Genomic DNA, 20,256 nt, shown 5'->3' with positions numbered 1-20,256 from the left:
CTATAGGGGGGATATGGGGTGAGCTATGGGGCTGGGGAGGATATGGGGTGAGCTATGGGGCTATGGGGGGATATGGGGTGAGCTATGGGGCTGGGGGGGGGATATGGGGTGAGCTATGGGGCTGGGGGGGGGGATATGGGGTGAGCTATGGGGCTATGGGGGGATATGGGGTGAGCTATGGGGCTGGGGGGGGGGATATGGGGTGAGCTATGGGGCTATGGGGGGATATGGGGTGAGCTATGGGGCTGTGGGGGATATGGGGTGAGCTATGGGGCTATGGGGGGGATATGGGGTGAGCTATGGGGCTATGGGGGGGATATAGGGTGAGCTATGGGCCTGGGGGGGGGATATGGGGGGATATGGGGTGAGCTATGGGGCTATGGGGGGGATATAGGGTGAGCTATGGGGCTGGGGGGGGGATATGGGGGGATATGGGGTGAGCTATGGGGGGATATGGGGTGAGCTATGGGGCTGGGGGGGGGATATGGGGTGAGCTATGGGGCTGGGGGGGGATATGGGGTGAGCTATGGGGCTGGGGGGGGATATGGGGTGAGCTATGGGGGTATAGGGGGGATATGGGGTGAGCTATGGGGCTATTGAGGGGATATGGGGTGAGCTATGGGGGTATAGGGGGGATATGGGGTGAGCTATGGGGCTGGGGGGGGATATGGGGTGAGCTATGGGGGTATAGGGGGGATATGGGGTGAGCTATGGGGCTATAGGGGGGATATGGGGTGAGCTATGGGGCTGGGGGGGGATATGGGGTGAGCTATGGGGCTATTGAGGGGATATGGGGTGAGCTATGGGGGGATATGGGGTGAGTTATGGGGCTGGGGGGGGATATGGGGTGAGCTATGGGGCTGGGGAGGATATGGGGTGAGCTATGGGGCTATGGGGGGATATGGGGTGAGCTATGGGGCTATAGGGGGGATATGGGGTGAGCTATGGGGGTATGGGGGGATATGGGGTGAGCTATGGGGCTATGGGGGGATATGGGGTGAGCTATGGGGCTGGGGGGGGATATGGGGTGAGCTATGGGGCTATGGGGGGATATGGGGTGAGCTATGGGGCTATGGGGGGGATATGGGGTGAGCTATGGGGCTATGGGGGGATATGGGGTGAGCTATGGGGCTATGGGGGGATATAGGGTGAGCTATGGGGCTATGGGGGGGATATGGGGTGAGCTATGGGGCTATGGGGGGATATGGGGTGAGCTATGGGGCTATGGGGGGGATATGGGGTGAGCTATGGGGCTATGGGGGATATGGGGTGAGCTATGGGGGTATGGGGGGGATATAGGGTGAGCTATGGGGCTGGGGGGGATATGGGGTGAGCTATGGGGCTATGGGGGGATATAGGGTGAGCTATGGGGCTATGGGGGGATATGGGGTGAGCTATGGGGCTATGGGGGGGATATGGGGTGAGCTATGGGGCTATGGGGGGGATATAGGGTGAGCTATGGGGCTATGGGGGGATATGGGGTGAGCTATGGGGCTATGGGGGGGATATGGGGTGAGCTATGGGGCTATGGGGGGGGATATGGGGTGAGCTATGGGGCTGGGGGGGGGATATGGGGTGAGCTATGGGGCTATGGGGGGATATGGGGTGAGCTATGGGGGTATAGGGGGGATATGGGGTGAGCTATGGGGCTGTGGGGGGGATATGGGGTGAGCTATGGGGGGATATGGGGTGAGTTATGGGGGGATATGGGGTGAGCTATGGGGGGATATGGGGTGAGCTATGGGGCTGGGGGGGATATGGGGTGAGCTATGGGGCTATGGGGGGATATGGGGTGAGCTATGGGGCTATGGGGGGATATGGGGTGAGCTATGGGGCTATGGGGGGATATGGGGTGAGCTATGGGGCTATGGGGGGGGATATGGGGTGAGCTATGGGGCTATGGGGGGGGATATGGGGTGAGCTATGGGGCTATGGGGGGGGATATGGGGTGAGCTATGGGGCTGGGGGGGGGATATGGGGTGAGCTATGGGGCTATGGGGGGATATGGGGTGAGCTATGGGGGTATAGGGGGGATATGGGGTGAGCTATGGGGCTGTGGGGGGGATATGGGGTGAGCTATGGGGGGATATGGGGTGAGTTATGGGGGGATATGGGGTGAGCTATGGGGGGATATGGGGTGAGCTATGGGGCTGGGGGGGATATGGGGTGAGCTATGGGGCTATGGGGGGATATGGGGTGAGCTATGGGGCTATGGGGGGATATGGGGTGAGCTATGGGGCTATGGGGGGATATGGGGTGAGCTATGGGGCTATGGGGGGGGATATGGGGTGAGCTATGGGGCTATGGGGGGGGATATGGGGTGAGCTATGGGGCTACAGGGGGGATATGGGGTGAGCTATGGGGGTATGGGGGGGATATGGGGTGAGCTATGGGGCTATGGGGGGCTATGGGGTGAGCTATGGGGCACTATAGGGTCTCTATGGGGCTCTATGGGTTTCTATGGGTCTCTATGGGGTTTCTATGGGGTCTCTATGGGTCTCTATGGGTCTCTATGGGTCTCTATGGGTCTCTATGGGTCTCTATGGGTTTCTATGGGGTCTCTATGGGTCTCTATGGGTCTCTATGGGTCTCTATGGGTCTCTATGGGGTTTCTATAGGGTCTCTATGGGTCTCTATGGGGCTCTATGGGTTTCTATGGGTCTCTATGGGGCTCTATGGGGTTTCTATGGGGTCTCTATGGGTCTCTATGGGTCTCTATGGGTTTCTATGGGTCTCTATGGGGCTCTATGGGTTTCTATGGGTCTCTATGGGGCTCTATGGGGTTTCTATGGGGTCTCTATGGGTCTCTATGGGTCTCTATGGGGTTTCTATGGGGTCTCTATGGGTCTCTATGGGTCTCTATGGGGTCTCTATGGGTCTCTATGGGTCTCTATGGGGCTCTATGGGTTTCTATGGGTCTCTATGGGTTTCTATGGGTCTCTATGGGGTTTCTATGGGGTCTCTATGGGTCTCTATGGGGTCTCTATGGGTATCTATGGGGCTCTATGGGTTTCTATGGGGTCTCTATGGGTCTCTATGGGGTCTCTATGGGTATCTATGGGGCTCTATGGGGTTTCTATGGGGTCTCTATGGGTCTCTATGGGTATCTATGGGGCTCTATGGGTTTCTATGGGTCTCTATGGGTTTCTATGGGTCTCTATGGGGCTCTATGGGGCTCTATGGGTTTCTATGGGTCTCTATGGGTTTCTATGGGTCTCTATGGGTCTCTATGGGGGCTCTATGGGGCTCTATGAGTTTCTATGGGTCTCTATGGGTCTCTATGGGGTTTCTATGGGGTCTCTATGGGTATCTATGGGTCTCTATGGGGTTTCTATGGGGTTTCTATGGGGTCTCTATGGGTATCTATGGGGCTCTATGGGGTTTCTATGGGGTCTCTATGGGTCTCTATGGGTCTCTATGGGGTCTCTATGGGTCTCTATGGGTCTCTATGGGGCTCTATGGGGTTTCTATGGGGTCTCTATGGGGCTCTATGGGGCTCTACGGGTTTCTATGGGTTTCTATGGGTCTCTATGGGGTTTCTATGGGGTTTCTATGGGGTCTCTATAGGTCTCTATGGGTCTCTATGGGGCTCTATGGGTTTCTATGGGTCTCTATGGGGCTCTATGGGGTTTCTATGGGGTCTCTATGGGTATCTATGGGTCTCTATGGGGTTTCTATGGGTCTCTATGGGTCTCTATGGGGCTCTATGGGGCTCTATGGGGTTTCTATGGGGTCTCTATGGGTATCTATGGGTCTCTATGGGGGCTCTATGGGTCTCTATGGGTCTCTATGGGGCTCTATGGGTATCTATGGGTCTCTATGGGGTTTCTATGGGGTCTCTATGGGTCTCTATGGGGCTCTATGCGTCTCTATGGGGTTTCTATGGGGTCTCTATGGGTATCTATGGGGCTCTATGGGTTTCTATGGGTCTCTATGGGGCTCTATGGGGTTTCTATGGGGTTTCTATGGGTCTCTATGGGTCTCTATGGGTCTCTATGGGGCTCTATGGGGTTTCTATGGGGTCTCTATGGGTCTCTATGGGGCTCTATGGGGTTTCTATGGGGTCTCTATGGGTCTCTATGGGGTTTCTATGGGGTCTCTGTGGGTCTCTATGGGGCTCTATGGGGCTCTATGGGTTTCTATGGGTTTCTATGGGTCTCTATGGGGTTTCTATGGGGTTTCTATGGGGTCTCTATAGGTCTCTATGGGTCTCTATGGGGCTCTATGGGTTTCTATGGGTCTCTATGGGGCTCTATGGGGTTTCTATGGGGTCTCTATGGGTATCTATGGGTCTCTATGGGGTTTCTATGGGTCTCACCTCGCCCCATAGCCGCCCTCAGCAGCTCTCCACGCTCTGTGGGGTTCGGCCCTACAAGGAAACAAAGGGAACAAAATGACCCCAAAAGACCCTAAAAGACCCTAAAAGACCCCATATAACCCTATAAGGCCTCAAATAACCCCAAAAGACCCCAAAATGACCCCAAATGACCCCATAAAAGACCCCAAATGACCCCATTTAACCCCATTTAACCCCATAAAAGACCCCATATAACCCCAATAACCCCATATAGCCCCATATAACCCCATATAACCCCAATAACCCCATAAAAGACCCCAAATGACCCCATAAAAGACCCCAAATAAACCCCAAAAGACCCCATTTAACCCATAAGACCCCAAATGACCCCAAATAAACCCCAAAAGACCCCATATATCCCCAAATGACCCCATAAAAGACCCCATATAACCCCAATACCCCATAAAAGACCCCAAAAGACCCCAAAATGGCCGCAAATAAACCCCAAAAGACCCCAAATAACCCCATAAAAGACCCCATATAACCCCATTTAACCCCATAAAAGACCCCATATAACCCCAATAACCCCATAAAAGACCCTAAAAGACCCCATATAACCCCATAAGGCCTCAAATAACCCCAAAAGACCCCAAAATGATCCCAAATAACCCCATAAAAGACCCTAAAAGACCCGAAATGACCCCAAATGGCCCCATAAAAGACCCTAAAAGACCCTAAAAGACCCCAAATGGTCCCAAATAACCCCATAAAAGACCCCATGTAACCCCATTTAACCCCATTAAAGACCCCATATAACCCCAATAACCCCATAAAAGACCCCAAAAGACCCCATAAAACACCCCAAATGACCCCATAAAAGCCCCATAAAAGACCCCATTTAACCCCATAAGACCCCAAATGACCCCAAAAGCCCCATAAAAGACCCCATATAACCCCAATAACCCCATAAAAGACCCCAAATGACCCCATAAAAGACCCCATATAACCCCAAAAGACCCCAAATAACCCCATAAAAGACCCCATATAACCCCAATAACCCCATAAAAGACCCCAAAAGACCCCATAAAAGACCCCATATAACCCCAAAAGACCCCATTTAACCCCATAAGACCCCAAATGACCCCAAAAAGCCCCATAAAAGACCCCATATAACCCCATATAACCCCATATAACCCCATATAACCCAAATAACCCCATAAAAGACCCCAAAAGACCCCAAAAAGCCCCATAAAAGACCCCATATAACCCCAATAACCCCATAAAAGACCCCAAAAGACCCCATAAAAGACCCCAAATAAACCCCATATAACCCCATATAACCCCATTTAACCCCATAAGACCCCAAATGACCCCATAAAAGACCCCATATAACCCCACAAGACCCCATTTAACCCCATAAGACCCCAAAAGACCCCAAAAAGCCCCATAAAAGACCCCATATAACCCCATAAGACCTCAAATAACCCCAAAATACCCTATAAAAGGCCCCAAAAGACCCCATAAAAGACCCCAAATAAACCCCAAAAGACCCCATTTAACCCCATAAGACCCCAAAAGACCCCAAAAAGCCCCATAAAAGACCCCATATAACCCCAATAACCCCATAAAAGACCCCAAATGACCCCATAAAAGACCCCATATAACCCCAATAACCCCATATAACCCCAATAACCCCATAAAAGACCCCAAAAGACCCCAAAAAGCCCCATAAAAGACCCCATATAACCCTAATAACCCCATAAAAGACCCTAAAAGACCCTAAATGGCCCCATAAAAGACCCTAAAAGACCCCAAATGATCCCAAATAGCCCCAAAAGACCCCAAAACGACTCCAAATGGCCCCAAAAGACCCCATAAAAGACCCTAAAAGACCCCAAATGGCCCCATAAAAGACCCTAGAAGACCCCAAATGGTCCCAAAAGACCCCATAGAAGACCCTAAAAGACCCTAAAAGACCCCAAAATGACCCCATAAAAGACCCCAAAAGACCCCAAAATGACCCCAAATAGCCCCAAAAGGCCCCAAAATGACCCCAAATGGCCCCAAAAGGCCCCATAAAAGACCCTAAAAGACCCCAAATGATCCCAAATAACCCCATAAAAGACCCTAAATGATCACAAATAGCCCCAAAAAACCCTATAAAAGACCCTAAAAAACCCCAAATGACACCAAGCAACCCCATAAAAGACCCTAAAAGACCCCAAATGGGCCCAAAAAACCCTATAAAAGACCCTAAAAGACCCCAAATGGCCCCAAATGACCCCCATAAAAGACCCTAAAAGACCCCAAAATGACCCCAAAATGACCCCAAATAGCCCCAAAAGGCCCCAAAATGACCCCAAATGGCCCCAAAAGACCCCATAAAAGACCCTAAAAGACCCCAAAATGACCCCAAATAACCCCAAATGGCCCCATAAAAGACCCTAAAAGACCCCAAAATGACCCCAAATAGCCCCAAATGGCCCCATAAAAGACCCCAAAATGACCCCAAATAACCCCAAAAGGCCCCAAAATGACCCCAAATGGCCCCAAAAGACCCCATAAAAGACCCTAAAAGACCCCAAATGGCCCCATAGAAGACCCTAAAAGACCCTAAAAGACCCCAAATGGCACCAAACAACCCCATAAAAGACCCTAAAAGACCCCAAATAGCCCCAAAAGACCCCATAGAAGACCCTAAAAGACCCTAAAAGACCCCAAATGACCCCATAAAAGACCACATATAACCCCAAAAAACCCCATAAGACCCCCAAAAAACCCCATAAGACCCCAAATAACCCCATAAAGACCCCAAAATACCCCATAAAAGACCCCATATAACCCCAATAACCCCATAAAAGACCCCAAAAGTCCCCAAAATGGCCCCAAATAAACCCCAAAAGACCCCAAATATCCCCAAAATACCCCATAAAAGACCCCATATAACCCCATATAACCCCATATAACCCCATATCACCCCATATAACCCCATATAACCCCATATCACCCCATATAACCCCATATAACCCCATATCACCCCATATAACCCCATATAACCCCATATCACCCCATATAACCCCATATAACCCCATATCCCCCCATATAACCCCATATAACCCCATATCCCCCCATATAACCCCATATAACCCCATATAACCCCATATAACCCCATATCACCCCATATAACCCCATATAACCCCATATCACCCCATATAACCCCATATAACCCCATATCCCCCCATATAACCCCATATAACCCCATATCCCCCCATATAACCCCATATAACCCCATATAACCCCATATAACCCCATATCACCCCATATAACCCCATATAACCCCATATCACCCCATATAACCCCATATAACCCCATATCCCCCCATATAACCCCATATAACCCCATATCCCCCCATATAACCCCATATAACCCCATATAACCCCATAAGACCCCAAATAACCCCATAAAAGACCCCAAAATCGCCCCAAATGACCCCAAAATTTGCCCCCACCGTCTGTCAGTGGCGCCTCCTTCAGGTGGGGGTCGGTACTGCAGTCCTTCCTATGGACAGAACACATAGAGACACATAGGGACCCCATAGAGACCCTATAGGAACCCCATAGAGACCCCATAGATCCATAGGGACACATAGGGACACATAGGGACCCATAGAGACCCCATAGATCCATAGGGACCCCATAGAGACCCCATAGGGACCCATAGAAACCCATAGAGACCCTATAAGGACCCCATAGAGACCCCATAGGGACCCATAGAGACCCTATAAGGACCCCATAGAGACCCCATAGATCCATAGGGACACATAGAGACCCATAGAGATACATAGAGACCCCATAGAGACCCATAGGGACCCATAGGGACCTATAGGGACCCATAGAGTCCCCATAGAGACCCCATAGGGACCCATAGGGACCCATAGGGACCCACAGAGACCCCATAAGGACCCATAGAAACCCCATAGAGAACCATAGAGACCCATAGAGACCCATAGGGACCCATAGAAACCCCATAGAGACCCATAGAGAACCATAGGGACACATAGAGACCCATAGGGACACATAGAGACCCATAGGGACCCATAGACCACATAGAGACCCCATAAGGAGCCATAGAGAGCCATAGAGACCCTATAGAGACCCCATAAAGACCCCATAGGGACCCATAGGGACCCATAGAGACCCATAGAGACCCATAGGGACCCCATAGAGACCCATAGAGACCCATAGAGACACATAGAGACCCCATAGGGACCCATAGAGACCCCATAGAGACCCATAGAGACCCATAGGGACACATAGAGACCCATAGAGACCCATAGGGACCCATAGGGACCCATAGAGACCCCATAGAGACCTATAGGGACCCACAGAGACCCCATAGAGACCCCATAGGGATCTATAGGGACCCATAGAGACCCATAGGAACCCCACAGAGACCCATAGAAACCCCATAGAGACACATAGGGACCCATAGAGACCCATAGTGACCCATAGAGACCCATAGGGGGACATAAGGACCCATAGAGACCCATAGGGACCCCATAGAGACCCCATAGATCCATAGGGACCCATAGGGACCCATAGAGATACATAGAGACCCATAGGGACCCCATAGAGACCCCATAGGGACCCATAGAGACCCATAGAGACCCTATAGGGACCCCATAGAGACCCCATAGATCCATAGGGACACATAGGGACCCATAGAGACACATAGAGACCCATAGAGACCCCATAGATCCAATAGGGAACCCATAGGGACCCCATAGTGACACACAGAGACCCATAGGGACCTATAGGGACCCATAGAGACCCATAGAGACCCATAGAGACACATAGAAACCCATAGGGACCCATAGAGACACATAGAGATCCATAGGGACCCATAAGGATCCATAGAGACCCATAGAGACCCATAGGGACCCCATAAAGACCCCATAGATCCAGTAGGGAACCCATAGAGACCCCATAGAGACCCATAGAGATGCATAGAGATCCAGAGACCCCATAGACTCCATAAAGACCCATAGAGACCCCATAAGGACCCTATAGAGACCCCATAGAGACCCCATAGAGACCCATAGACCCCATAGAGACCCATAGAGACCCATAGACCCCATAGACCCATAAAGACCCCATAAGGACACTTAGAGACCCCATAGAGCCACCCCATAAGGGCTCCATAAGGACCCCAAAGAGACTCAATTAAAACCCCATAGAGACCCATAGAGACACATAGAAACCCATAGAGACCCATAGAGACCCATAGGGCCCCATAGAGACCCACAGACTAATTACCATCCCATTAACGAGGTTAATTAACGAGGTTAATGAACTTACTCTGCCCCCCCATTGGATTTGGGGCGGCTCTGTGGGGTCAATGGGGGTCTCAGGGATCCAGCAGCGCGACTCAGAGCCTGACACCACCTGGGGGGGGGGGGGGGGGCAAAATGAGACCCACAATTGCCCCCCCCCCCCCCCATTATTTGCCCCCCCCCCCCATAATTGCCCCACACCCCCCATTATCTGCCCACCTCCCCCCATTTTATTGCCCCCACCCCCCTTTATTTGCCCCAGTCCCCCCATTATTTACCCCCCCTCCCCTTTATTTGCCCCCTCCCACCCCATTATTTGCCCCCTAGCCCCCCATTATTTGCCCCTACCCCCCCAATATTTACCCCCCATCCCCTTTATTTGCCCCCTCCCACCCCATTATTTGCCCCCTACCCCCCATTATTTGCCCCCTACCCCCCCAATATTTACCCCCCATCCCCTTTATTTGCCCCTTCCCCCCCATACTTGCCCCTCCCCCCCATTATTTGCCCTTATGCCCCCAATATTTACCCCCCTCCCCCCCTTTATTTGCCCCCTCCCCCCATTATTTGCCCCCCCTCCCTTTTATTTGCCCCCACCCCCCATTTTATTGCCCCCCTCCCCCTTTATTGCCCCTCCCCCCCAATATTTGCCCCCCCCATCCCCCAACCCCTCATAATTGCCCCCCCTTTATTGCCCCTTCTCCTCATTAATTGCCCCCTACCCCCCATTATTTGCCCCCCACCCCCCCATTATTTACCCCCCCTCCCCCATATTAGCCCCCCTTCCCCTTTCCGGCCCCATCCCCTTTATTGCCCCCCTCCCCCTTTATTGCCCCCAAGCCCCCCATTATTTGCCCCCCTCCCCATTATTTGCCCTCCCCCCATTTATTGCCCCCCCCATTATTTACCCCCTACCCCCCATTATTTACCCCCCCCACCCCTTTATTTGCCCCAGTCCCCCCATTATTTACCCCCCCCCTCCCCTTTATTTACCCCCCATCCCCTTTATTTGCCCCCTCCCACCCCATTATTTGCCCCCTACCCCCCCATTATTTGCCCCTACCCCCCCAATATTTACCCCCCATCCCCTTTATTTGCCCCTTCCCCCCCATACTTGCCCCTCCCCCCCATTATTTGCCCCTATGCCCCCAATATTTACCCCCCCTCCCCATTATTTGCCCCTACCCCCCCATTATTTGCCCCCCCTCCCTTTTATTTGCCCCCACCCCCCATTTTATTGCCCCCCTCCCCCTTTATTGCCCCTCCCCCCCAATATTTGCCCCCCTCCCCCCATTTATTGCCCCTCCCCCCCAATATTTGCCCCCCCCATCCCCCAACCCCTCATAATTGCCCCCTCCCCCCATTAATTGCCCCCTACCCCCCATATTTGCCCCCCATCCCACATTATTTACCCCCAACCCCCCCATTATTTGCCCCTACCTTCCATTATTTGCCCCCCTCCCCCCATATTTACCCCCAACCTCCCCATTATTTACCCACCCTCCCCATTATTTGCCCCCCTCCCCCCATATTTGCCCCCCATCCCCCATTATTTACCCCCAACCCCCCATTATTTGCCCCACTCCCCCCATTATTTGCCCCCCTCCCCCCATTATTTGCCCCTGCCCCCATATTTGCCCCCTCCCATTATTTCCCCCTCCCCCTTTATTGCCCCCCCACCCCCATTATTTGCCCCCCACCCCCATTATTTACCCCCAACCCCCCTCCATTATTTGCCCCCCCCCCTATTAATTGCCCCCCCCCCCCCACTCACGCTTTACGCTCAGCGACGGATGCAGCCCCCAACTCATAGATCTGCGCCCCCTGCTCCCAACTGCTGATCACATAGAATGCACGGGGGTCTGTAAAGGGGGGGGGGTTAAAGGGGGGGTCTCTATGGGGCTCTATGGGTCCCTATGGGTCTCTATGGGTCCCTATGGGTCTCTATGGATCCCTATGGGTCTCTATGGGGCTCTATGGGGTCCCTATGGGTCCCTATGGGTCTCTATGGGTCTCTATGGGTCTCTATGGGTCTCTATGGGTCTCTATGGGTCCCTATGGGTCTCTATGGGTCTCTATGGGGCTCTATGGGTCTCTATGGGTCTCTATGGGTCCCTATGGGTATCTATGGGTCCCTATGGGGTCTCTATGGGTCTCTATGGGTCTCTATGGGTCTCTATGTGTCTCTATGGGTCTCTATGGGTCCCTATGGGTCCCTATGGGTCTCTATGGGTCCCTATGGGTCCCTATGGGTCTCTATAGGGCTCTATGGGTCCCTATGTGTCTCTATGGGGTCTCTATGGGGCTCTATGGGTCTCTGTGGGCTCTATGGGTCTCTATGGGTCTCTATGTGTCCCTATGGGTCTCTATGGGTCTCTATGGGTCTCTATGGGGCTCTATGGGGCTCTATGGGGTCTCTATGGGGTCCCTATGGGTCTCTATGGGTCTATATGTGTCCCTATGCGTCTCTATGTGTCTCTATGGGTCCCTATGGGTCTCTGTGGGTCTTTATGGGTCTCTGTGGGTCTCTATGGGTCCCTATGGGTCTCTATGGGTCTCTATGGGGTCTCAATGGGGCTCTATGGGGCTCTATGGGGTCTCTATGGGGTCCCTATGGGTCTCTATGGGGCTCTATGGGGTCCCTATGGGTCCCTATGTGTCTCTATGGGTCTATGGGTCTCTGTGGGGTCTCTATGGGTCCCTATGGGTCTCTATGGGTCCCTATGGGTCTCTATGGGGTCCCTATGGGTCTCTATGGGTCTATGGGTCTCTGTGGGGTCTCTATGGGTCTCTATGGGGTCTCTATGGGTCCCTATGGGGTCTCTGTGGGCTCTATGGGGTCTCTATGGGGTCTCTATGGGGTCTCTATGGGTCCCTATGGGTCCCTATGGGTCTCTATGGGTCTCTATGGATCCCTATGGGTCCCTATGGGTCTCTATGGGTCTCTATGGGTCTCTATGGGTCTCTATGGGGTCTCTATGGGTCCCTATGGGTCTCTATGGGTCTCTATGGGTCCCTATGGGTCTCTATGGGTCTCTATGGGTCTCTATGGGTCTCTATGGGGTCCCTATGGGTCCCTATGGGGTCTCTATTGGTCTCTATGGGTCTCTATGGGTCCTATGGGTCACTATGGGTCTCTGTGGGTCTCTATGGGTCCCTATGGGTCTCTATGGGGTCTCTATGTGTCTCTATGGGGCTCTATGGGGTCTCTATGGGTCCCTATGGGTCTCTATGGGGTCTCTATGTGTCTCTATGGGGCTCTATGGGGTCTCTATGGGTCCCTATGGGTCTCTATGGGTCCCTATGGGTCCCTATGGGTCTCTATGGGTCTCTATGTGTCTCTATGGGTCCCTATGTGTCTCTATGGGTCTCTATGGGTCCCTATGGCTCTCTATGTGTCTCTATGGGTCCCTATGGGTCTCTATGGGTCTCTATGGGTCCCTATGGGTCTCTATGGGTTTCTATGGGTCTCTATGGGTCTCTATGGGTCTCTATGGGTCCCTATGGGTCTCTATGGGTCTCTATGGGTCTCTGTGGGCCCTATGGGGCTCTATGGGTCTCTATGGGTCTCTATGGGGTCTCTATAGGGCTCTATGGGGTCTCTATGGGTCTCTATGGGTCTCTATGGGGTCTCTATGGGACTCTATGGGGCTCTATGGGGCTCTGTGGAGTCTCTATGGGTCCCTATGTGTCTCTATGGGGTCTCTATGGGGCTCTATGGGTCTCTGTGGGTCCCTATGGGTCTCTATGTGTCTCTATGGGGCTCTATGGGTCTCTATGGGTCTCTATGTGTCTCTATGGGTCTCTATGGGTCTCTATGGGTCTCTATGTGTCTCTATGGGTCCCTATGGGTCCCTATGTGTCTCTATGGGTCTCTATGGGGTCTCTATGTGTCTCTATGTGTCCCTATGGGTCTCTATGGGTCCCTATGGGTCCCTATGGGTCTCTATGGGTCCCTATGGGATCTCTATGGGTCTCTATGGGCCCATATTTGGCCATTACCCTGCCCACTTATGCCCAAATAAGGCAATGCCCCGCCCCCCTTCATGCCCAATCCAACCATAGCCCCGCCCCCCATGCCCATATATGGCCATAGCCCAGCCCCCTTATGACCAAATAAGGCAAAGCCCCGCCCCTTTTATGCCCAAATAAGGCAATGCCCCGCCCCAATATCCAAATAAGGCAATGGCCCCATCCCCATGCTCACATATGCTTATAGCCCCGCCCCCTTATGCCCATATAATGCAATGCCCCGCCCCCATGCCCATAGCCCCACCCCTTCATGCCCAAATAAGGCAAAGCCCCGCCCCAATACCCAAATAAGGCATGGCCCCGCCCCCATGCCCATATATGGTCATAGCCCCACCCCCGTGCCCATAGCCCCACCCCCTTATGCCCATATAAGGCAATGCCCCGCCCCCATGCCCATAGCCCCGCCCCTTTTATGCCCAAATAAGGTCAAAGCCCCGCCCCTTATGCCCATATATGGCCATGTCCCAACCCCCATGCCCATATATGGTCGTAGCCCCGCCCACATGCCATATAAGGCAAAGCCCCGCCCCCTTTATGCCCAAATAAGGTCAAAGCCCCGCCTACCTGTGGCCACCTGTCTGGCGATGGCGCTGCCCAATGGGATGATGGGGCTGAGCAGGCGGCGGCCATCTTGGTGGGCGGGGCCTCGGCTGTGGGGGCGGAGCATGAGCCGCTCCTCAACGCGCTGCAGCAGCAGCAGCACCGAGTCCAGCAGCAAGGCCTGGACTTCTATAGGGGGATATGGGGATTATATGGGGCCTTATGGGGTGGATATGGGGCCTTATGGGGTGGATATGGGGCCTTATGGGGTATATGGGGCCTTATGGGGTGGGTATGGGGTCTTATGGGGTATATAGGGGCCATATGGGGTGGATATGAGGTCTTATGGGGTATATAGAGGCCATATGGGGTGGATATGGGGTCTTATGGGGTATATAGGGGCCTTATGGGGTCATTTAGGGTGGATATGGGGTGGATCTGGGGTCTTATGGGGTATATAGAGGCCATATGGGGTGGATATGGGGTCTTATGGGGTATATAGGGGCCATATAGGGTGGATATGGGGTGGATATGGGGTCTTATGGGGTGGGTATGAGATCTTATGGGGTGGTTATGGGGTCTTATGGGGCCTTATGGGGTATATAGGGGCCTTACGGGGTCTTATGGGGTCATTTAGGGTGGATATGGGGTCTTACTGATTATATAGGGGCCTTATGGTGTGGATATGGGTGGATATGGGACCATATAGGGTCATTTAGGGTGGATATGGGGTGGATATGGGGTCATTTAGGGTGGATATGGGGCCTTATGGGGGATATAGGGGCCTTATAGGGTGGATATGGGATATATAGGGGCCATATGGGGCCTTATAGGGTGGATATGGGATATATAGGGACCATATGGGGTATATAGGGTGGATATGGGGCCGCTCCTCAACGCACTGCAGCAGCAGCAGCACCGAGTCCAGCAGCAAGGCCTGCACCTCTATGGGGTTATATGGGGATTATATAGGGGACTATAGGGATATAGGGATCATATAGGGGACTTATGGGGTCATTTAGGGTGGATATGGGGCCTTATGGGGTATATAGGGTCTTATGGGGTCATTTAGGGTGGATATGGGGTGGATATGGGGTCTTATGGTGTGGTTATGGGGTCTTATGGGGTCTTATTGAGTATATAGGGGCCTTATGGGGTGGATATGGGTGGATATGGGACCATATAGGGTCATTTAGGGTGGATATGGGGTGGATATGGGGTATTTAGGGGCCTATAGGGATATAGGGGCCTTATGGGGTCATTTAGGGTGGATATGGGGCCCTATAGGGTGGATATGGGGTCCTAAGGGACCTTATGGGGTGGGTATGGGGCCTTATGGAGTCAATTTGGGACCTTATGGGGTGGGTATGGGGCCTTTTGGGGTGGATATGGGGCCTTATGGGGTATATAGGGGCCTTATGGGGTCATTTAGGGTGGATATGGGGTGGATATGGGGCCTTATGAGGTATATAGGGGCCATATAGGGTGGATATGGGGACTTATGGGGTGGATATAGGGCCATATGGGGCCTTATGGGGTCATTATGGGTGGATATGGGGTGGATATGGGGTCTTATGGGGTTATAGGGAGAATATAGGGGGCCTATGGGGTGGATATGGGGCCTTATGGGGCCATTTAGGGTGGATATGGGGCGTTATGGGGTATATAGAGGCCATATGGGGTGGATATGGGGTCTTATGGGGACTTATGGGGTCATTTAGGGTGGATATGGGGTGGATATGGGGTCTTATGGGGTGGATATGGGGTCTTATGGGGTATATAGGGCCTTATGGGGTGGATATGGGGCCTTATGGGGTAGATATGGGGTCTTATAGGTTATATAGAGGCCATATGGGGTATATAGGGGCCATATGGGGCCTTATGGGGTTGGTATGGGGCCTTATGGGGTCATTTAGGGTGGATATGGGGTGGATATGGGGTCTTATGGGGCCTTATGGAGTCATTTAGGGTGGATATGGGGCCTTATGGGGTATATAGAGGCCATATGGGGCCTTATGGGGTGCATATGGGGCCTTATGGGGCCTTATGGAGTGGATATGGGGTCTTATGGGGTGGATATGGGGCCTTATGGGGTATATAGGGGCTATATGGGGTCATTTAGGGTGGATATGGGGTGGATATGGGGTATATAGGGGACTTACGGGGTGGATATGGGGCCTTATGGGGTATATAGGGGCCATATGGGGCCTTATGGGGTCATTTAGGGTGGATATGGGGCGTTATGGGGTGGATATGGGGCCTTATGGGGTGGATATGGGGCCTTATGGGGTGGATATGGGGCCTTATGGGGTGGATATGGGGTCTTATGGGGTGGATATGGGGTCTTATGGGGTTATAGGGAGAATATAGGGGGCCTATGGGGTGGATATGGGGCCTTATGGGGTGGATATGGGGTCTTATGGGGTGGATATGGGGCCTTATGGGGTGGATATGGGGCCTTATGGGGTGGATATGGGGCCTTATGGGGTGGATATGGGGTCTTATGGGGTTATAGGGAGAATATAGGGGGCCTATGGGGTGGATATGGGGCCTTATGGGGTGGATATGGGGTCTTATGGGGTATATAGGGGCCATATAGGGTGGATATGGGGACTTATGGGGTGGATATAGGGCCATATGGGGCCTTATGGGGTCATTTAGGGTGGATATGGGGTGGATATGGGGCCTTATGGGGCCTTATAGGGTGGGTATGGGGTCTTATGGGGTGGATATGGGGTCTTATGGGGTGGATATGGGGCCCTATGGGGTCATTTAGGGTGGATATGGGGCCTTATGGGGTGGATATGGGGCCTTATAGGGTGGGTATGGGGTCTTATGGGGTGGATATGGGGTCTTATGGGGTGGATATGGGGCCCTATGGGGTCATTTAGGGTGGATATGGGGCCTTATGGGGTGGATATGGGGCCTTATGGGGTGGATATGGGGCCTTATGGGGTGGGTATGGGGCCTTATGGGGTATATAGGGGTCTTATGGGGTGGATATGGGGCCTTATGGGGTGGATATGGGTGGATATGGGGCCTTATGGGGTCATTTAGGGTGGATATGGGGCCTTATGGGTGGCTATGGGGCCTTATGGGGTATATAGGGGCCTTATGGGGTGGATATGGGGCCTTATGGGGTCATTTAGGGTGGATATGGGGTGGATATGGGGTCTTATGGGGTTATAGGGAGAATATAGGGGGCCTATGGGGTGGATATGGGGCCTTATGGGGTCGTTTAGGTTGGATATGGGGTGGATATGGGGTCTTATGGGGTATATAGGGGCCTTATGGGGTATATAGGGGTCATATGGGGCTTTATGGGGCCTTATGGGGTGGATATGGGGACTTATGGGGTGGATATGGGGCCTTATGGGGTGGATATGGGGTGGATATGGGGCCTTATGGGGTATATAGGGGCCTTATGGGGTGGATATGGGGTGGATATGGGGCCTTATGGGGTATATAGAGGCCATATGGGGTGGATATGGGGTCTTATGGGGTTATAGGGAGAATATAGGGGGCCTATGGGGTGGATATGGAGCCTTATGGGGTCATTTAGGGTGGATATGGGGTGGATATGGGGTCTTATGGGGTATATAGGGGCCTTATGGGGTATATAGGGGTCATATGGGGCTTTATGGGGCCTTATGGGGTGGATATGGGGCCTTATGGGGTGGATATGGGGTCTTATAGGTTATATAGAGGCCATATGGGGTATATAGGGGCCATATGGGGACTTATGGGGTGGATATGGGGCCTTATGGGGTGGATATGGGGCCTTATGGGGTCATTTAGGGTGGATATGGGGCCTTATGGGGTGGATATGGGGTCTTATGGGGTGGGTATGGGGTCTTATGGGATATATAGGGGCCTTATGGGGTATATAGGGTCTTATGGGGCCTTATGGGGTCATTTAGGGTGGATATGGGGTGGATATGGGGTCTTATGGGGTATATAGAGGCCATATGGGGTATATAGGGGCCATATGGGGTCAATTAGGGGCCATATGGGGTCAATTAGGGGCCATATGGGGTCATTTAGGGTGGATATGGGGTGGATATGGGGAATTATGGGACCTTATGGGGCCTTATGGGGCCTTATGGGGTGGATATGGGGACTTATGGGGTAATTTAGGGTGGATATGGGGTGGATATGGGGTGGATATGGGGTATATAGGGGACTTATGGGGTGGATATGGGGCCTTATGGGGTATATAGGGGTCATATGGGGCCTTATGGGGTGGATATGGGGCCTTATGGGGCCTTATGGGGTGGATATGGGGCCTTATGGGGTATATAAGAGCCTTATGGAGTCATTTAGGGTGGATCTGGGGTGGATATAGGGTGGATTTGGGGCCTTATGGGGCCTTATAGGGTGGGTATGGGGTCTTATGGGGTGGATATGGGGTCTTATGGGGTATATAGGGGCCATATGGGGTGGATATGGGGCCTTATGGGGTATATAGGGGCCTTATGGGGTATATAGGGGTCATATGGGGCTTTATGGGGCCTTATGGGGTGGATATGGGGTGGATATGGGGCCTTATGGGGGGGTTATGGGGCCTTATGGGGTCTTATGGGGTGGATATGGGGCCTTATGGGGTATATAGGGGCTATATGGGGTCATTTAGGGTGGATATGGGGTCTTATGGGGTGGACATGGGGTGAATATGGGGCCTTATGGGGGGGTTATGGGGCCTTATGGGGTCTTATGGGGTGGATTTGGGTCCTTTTAGGGTCTATAGGGTTTCCTATAGGGTTTTCTATGGGGTTTTCTATAGGGTTTTCTATAGGGTTTCCTATGGGATTTCCTATAGGGTTTCCTATGGGGTTTCCTATAGGGTTTCCTATAGGGTTTTCTATAGGGTTTTCTATAGGGTTTCTCACCCACAGCTTTATCCCTGGACACCCTCCAGCTCAGCCCCCCTTCGTGCAATAGGGTTCGCTTTGTGATGTCCACGTTCTGGGGTAAAAAACCCCAATATTGGGGGCAGGAAGATCTCAGACCCACGGCTGCCCCATAGCGAAGCCCTACAAGCGCCCCCAGCCCCATAAGTGCCCCATAGCAGCCCCATAAGTGCCCCATAGCAGCCCCATAAGTGCCCCATAGCAGCCCCATAAGTGCCCTATAGCAGCCCCATAAGTGCCCCATAGCAGCCCCATAAGTGCCCTATAGCAGCCCCATAAGTGCCCTATAGCAGCCCCATAAGTGCCCCATAGCAGCCCCATAAGTGCCCTATAGCAGCCCCATAAGCCCCCCCAGCCCCATAGCCGCCCCATAGTGACCTTATAGACCCATAGCAGCCCCATAGCCACCCCATAGTGACCATATAGCCCCATAGCAGCCCTATAAGCCCCATAGCAGCCCTATAAGCCCCATAGCAGCCCCATAGTGACCCTATAAGCCCCCCCAGCCCCATAGCCGCCCCATAGCCGCCCCATAGCGGCCCTATAACCCCATAGCCGCCCCATAGCCGCCCCATAGCTGCCCCATAGTGACCCTATAACCCTATAGTGACCCTATAAGCCCCCCCAGCCCCATACCCGCCCCATACCCGCCCCATAGCCGCCCCATACCCACCCCATACCCGCCCCATAGCCGCCCCATACCCGCCCCATAGCTGCCCCATAGCCACCCCATACCCGCCCCATAGCCGCCCCATAGCCGCCCCATAGCGGTCCTATAACCCCACACTGACCCTATATTCACACAGCAGCCCCATAGCAGCCCCATAAGCCACCCTATAACCCCATAGTGACCCTATAGCCCCATAGCAGCCCCATAAGCCCCATAGTGACCCTATAAGCCCCCCCAGCCCCATAGCCGCCCCATAGTGACCCCATAGCCCCATAGCCGCCCCATATCCGCCCCATAGCGGCCCTATAGCCCCACACTGACCCTATATTCAGCCCCATAGTGACCATACAGCCCCATAGCAGCCCTATAAGCCCCATAGCAGCCCCATAGAGACCCCATAGCCCCATAGCAGCCCTATAAGCCCCATAGCAGCCCTATAAGCCCCATAGCCGCCCCATAGTGACCTTATAGCCCC

The 20,256-nt window shown here is 53.0% G+C and overlaps 1 protein-coding gene across 1 annotated transcript in view; it reads right to left on the bottom strand.

The window, feature by feature from the left end:
- The window catches only part of ARHGEF1 (Rho guanine nucleotide exchange factor 1), an 80,833-nt gene that overhangs the window by 9,728 nt on the left and 50,849 nt on the right, over window positions 1-20,256 (bottom strand). Inside the window, exons 20-25 of the mRNA XM_085534002.1 lie at window positions 19,091-19,166; window positions 14,226-14,390; window positions 11,404-11,491; window positions 9,655-9,741; window positions 7,806-7,855; window positions 4,319-4,369 (exon numbers count right to left, since the gene is read on the bottom strand). Of these exons, the coding sequence (XP_085390128.1) occupies window positions 4,319-4,369; window positions 7,806-7,855; window positions 9,655-9,741; window positions 11,404-11,491; window positions 14,226-14,390; window positions 19,091-19,166 (517 nt within the window). The remainder of the gene's footprint in view (window positions 1-4,318; window positions 4,370-7,805; window positions 7,856-9,654; window positions 9,742-11,403; window positions 11,492-14,225; window positions 14,391-19,090; window positions 19,167-20,256) is intronic.

The sequence above is a fragment of the Coturnix japonica genome, unplaced genomic scaffold (genome assembly GCF_054131305.1).
Source record: "Coturnix japonica strain WE unplaced genomic scaffold, WE-NBRP24 Scf073, whole genome shotgun sequence".
Lineage (NCBI taxonomy): Eukaryota > Metazoa > Chordata > Aves > Galliformes > Phasianidae > Coturnix > Coturnix japonica.
This window is presented reverse-complemented; position numbering and strand designations above follow the sequence as displayed.